The sequence below is a fragment of the Mercurialis annua genome, linkage group LG8 (genome assembly GCF_937616625.2).
Source record: "Mercurialis annua linkage group LG8, ddMerAnnu1.2, whole genome shotgun sequence".
Lineage (NCBI taxonomy): Eukaryota > Viridiplantae > Streptophyta > Magnoliopsida > Malpighiales > Euphorbiaceae > Mercurialis > Mercurialis annua.
Window position 1 is genome coordinate 7,449,191 of NC_065577.1, and position 4,149 is coordinate 7,453,339.

Consider the following 4,149-nt stretch of genomic DNA (forward strand, 5'->3'; position numbering starts at 1 on the left):
GGTTGGTTGCTTGCTTGTCACACGGGTCGTCTTTGGCTCTCCTTCCGCGATACGCAGCTGGTAGTAGCCCGACTGTAGATCCAACTTCGAGAAGTATCTCGTGCTTCTGGGCGAAGAAGTCTGCAATCAAAGTGGATACTTGTTCTTGATGGCTAGGTTACCTTGTTGAGCGCCCGATAATCAATGCACAAGGCTCCTGCTTCTTCTGGAAGAAAACGGGGGCTCCCCAACCTTTAATTTATCAAGTACTTGCTGCACTTCCTGAGAAAGAAGTCGTCTTGGTATTGGATCCGCTCTTCTGTTAGCATGAAATGAATTAGATTCTATTAATCTTCTTTATTCTTAAGAGAACCCCCCACCCGAACCATTCTTAAGACCACCAAGCCCTCTCGAATGAGTTCTACTATAGAAGCTTTCAACGTACACCCGGGGAAAAATCTTTCACTCACTGAGAAGTGAAACCCTGTGACTAGATCGTCCTGAAGACGGATGCGACGGGAAGAAGTGGCATTTGAAAGTGTTGCTGACTTAACATTTAGGTTTCGGCATAACAAAGCTTGCACTGTCTTTTCGCACTTAGGCGCACAGCGTGCCATTGGTAATGATTCCACTACGGTGCCACAAATTCGCAAGCTGATCCTAAGTAATCGTTGTTGTTCATTGGATTCCGGAGGAACTACTTCGTTAGGATTGGGGAATTGCTGCGATTCTTCCTGAATAGCCTGGATTCTCCCGTCGAGAGTCACTTTGAAAGTATTACCTAAACTCTTCCGACTGAATATGATAAAGCCTATAAAACAACGAGCTACTATCATTTCTTCATTATAGATTGAGATCTTCTTCGAACTTAATGCACAAATAAATAGAATAGCAGCAAATAACATCTTTCTAGCCTGCATATTCGTGGAACTCAATCTCATTTAGAAAGCTTCTCTCTATCTTTCAGCAACTGAACGGGAAGTGGTTTAGGAAAGGACTTTAGAATCGGATGCGCTCGCCCAGCGAGAAAGGCCCTGACCCTGCCAACCAAGTAAAAAGAAAAAAGAAAGAAGAGAACGAAAGGAGAAGAGAACTTCGTATTTTGGTAATTCTCTAGGAGTCATCTTTAACCTTGAATGCTATTAAGAAATTCTACAGCAAGAGTCCCTCGGACTTAATCTTCTTGCCAAATGCCAGGTGTAGAAATCTGATAAAAAAACTAAGCCAATGGCTAATCATAATTACATGTTTCCTCCTCAGAACAGGGTTCTAACTCATCCCTTGTGTATTTCTAAAGTTTCCCCTACTATCTTCAAGTGTCCGGTCGAATCAAGCACAACAAACTCGTAATCCCAAGTCTACGATTAATATACGTGCGTTCGCACACCTTGTTGTACTAGATGTCGCACAACTCTCCACCAAAATCAATGCTTCTCTTGGAATTATCCTGTGCATTCAGACACAACTCGCTCAAGGTTCTATATTTATGTATGCGTTCGCACGCTACCCCGTATGTTTGCACAACGTACAAACTTGCTCTAAAAGTTGAATTTCTTCACCAATGCACATCTGATGCTTTACGATTCTCCCCGATTACTTCATTTAAGCTTGAATATCTTCAATATACGTGCATTGTACTTGGACGCTCGTACACAATAATAAGACTCAAAATGCTCAATTCTGAACATCAAATACACGTATGTTAACTAAAAGACACATAAAATATAGGAGTATTTCCACTCCTACCATATCACAATGCAAATGAGTAGGTTGGTTCGGGGGAATACCCATATTTGTAAGCAACTATCACAACTAAATTATCTCACAAGTAGTGGAAACTATAAGCTCTAAGGAGGATCGAGAAATAATATTACATTTTTTGTTCTTTCAAAAATAAAAAAATCACTTAAAAGTATGCAAAATTCAGTAGTTGATTTAGAATTCGCGGGATCATCTAAAACCAGCATCAGAATAAACACATAACATCATGGATGAAGAAGGTGAAAATAAAATAATTTGAAATCGAATTCCTTGAAGATATCTAAAAATACGAATAACATCTGACCAATGAAATATGGGTAAGAGATGTGATCAATCTACTGATTAATTACCACATGAACATTATATACAATATCGAAGTGACAAATAGTAAAAAAAAAACAAACAAACTACCAACAACAGTGCGATAGAAACTTGAATCCGAAAATGGAGAACCATCATGAACATAGTAATTAATTGTAAATAATTAATTAATAATATGTCAAATAAATAACACTCTGTAGTCTGTATTATAATAGTATCTTTTATTATGAAATGAATATAATTATAAAAATTATTTTAAGTTTTAAATATTTACAAAATTAATTATTAATAATGAAATAAATAAATAATACCTATATAAAATATCTGAAAAATCAGTCCTCTCATATAGGCCAAATGTACGGATTGGACCCTCACATTTGGTTCGATTTTGAGTTTGGACCATAATGAACTTTTTTTTCGATGGAGGTACTTAACGTTATAAAAAAATTCACATCAGGTCCTCCGAATCTAAAATGCACATGACCGTTAGTGCCAGGCCAACTCAGCGGTGACGTATTAGGTTTGATGATTTATATTGTCTAATCACTAACGGACATATGATATTTTAGGTTCGGAGGGTCCAATGTAAAAAAAATTATAATGTTAAGTATTTCCATTAAAAAAAATTATTAGAGTTCAAAATCAAAATTGAACCAAATATGAGGGTTCAAGTCTCTCACATATTTTGATCAAGGATGCATCTAAATTCAGAAAGTGATTTGTCACAAAAAAAAGTGTCATATTGATTTGATGCTTAGAGAAATTCTAAAGTATAAGAACTCAAAATATATTCAAATAACTTATGACTTATGTATAACTTATTTTCTTTAAATAAGCTGGCATCCATATTTTCCATGAAGGGAACAAGCAAGACCATAAAAATAAAATACTAGTAAGATTTTTCTGAAGCCGGCTGCATAACGAAAGGGTTGACATTTTTTATGCCCGAAGATTCAATTTTTAATTCACTTATTTATTTAAACATGCTTTCATGATTAATTAGTATAAACTAAAAAGTGATAATGTTGTTAAAGTACCCAAGATTTGTTACTACAATAAACTACTCATAGTTCTATTCTATTGATCATTGTTATCATAAAAGTATTTGGAACCACTTTCTATCAGATTAAAGAAGAGCATGCGAGAAATTATTTCTCATTGCAGCTACCGTCTTTAAGTGTCCTACCTACACTTTTAGATTAAGGAAGGTCGTATTGAGCCTTCCGTTATGTAAAAATAGAAAAAACAGCCATTTTTTTATTTTATAAAAAATAAGATAATTTATGATATTTAATGTAATTTTTGTGTAAACCACTTCCACCTCCGATAACATTAGCATAATATTCATCAAAAAATGAGGAACAGAAAATTATTATCGATATTATTGAACTTTTTTTTAAATTCGTGCTTGTTCACTTTCAATATGAGCACAAATTTTAGGATTATTAATAACGTTCAAGCACGCATTAAGATTCTATCTTCTGTTTTACATATTAAAAATACTAATATTTATTTAATTTTATTTAATAAATATATATTATTATATGGTAAAAATATTTATTTAAATTTTATTATTTTACTATTGATAAAAATTATATGTTTTTATTTTTAGGATGAGTATGTAAAAAAGTTTCAATTTGAGTTACGTTATTAAAATAATAAAATAGTGTTGTTTTAAAATATTCTTTTTAGAGTTGGAGATAGAGTTTGTGATCGGAGAAAAACTCACTCTATCTCTAATAAAATAGAGATTCAATTTTAGAGTGGGTTGGAAATGGCCTCCGGCTCCCCACCTCTAAATTCTTGTATTTTTTCAAATAATAAATGTCACTTTTTGCATTAATGTGTAGATTATTGTTTTATTAATTTAAAATGTTTACAATTTGATTTTTTTTATAGATTTGTTGTAGATCTATAATTTTTTATTGTTTTTTTTAAATTAATAAAGTTGGATATTCATTTGGCTAGATCCATATATAAATTCAGTTCTTTTCAGGTTGATGTAATAGATTGTTTTTGGATGACACCTTAGCTAGACAAAATGTTCTTCTTAACTGTAATTATCTAACTTAATGTCGTGGTTGGATT

General features: G+C 33.0%; 1 protein-coding gene across 1 annotated transcript; it reads right to left on the bottom strand.

Annotated features, from left to right (window-relative positions):
* Positions 1 to 270: 270 nt before the first annotated feature.
* On the bottom strand, positions 271 to 1,147 carry LOC126659805 (ATP synthase protein MI25-like). The gene has a single exon (XM_050353134.2). It carries the CDS (start codon positions 918 to 920, stop codon positions 327 to 329), a length of 594 nt encoding a protein of 197 aa, XP_050209091.1. The 5' UTR covers positions 921 to 1,147; the 3' UTR covers positions 271 to 326.
* Between the last annotated feature and the right edge of the window lie 3,002 nt (positions 1,148 to 4,149).

Coding starts and splice junctions, on each gene's coding strand:
- LOC126659805 (XM_050353134.2), bottom strand. CDS start 920: ATGAGATTGAGTTCCACGAATATGCAGGCTAGAAAGATGTTATTTGCT.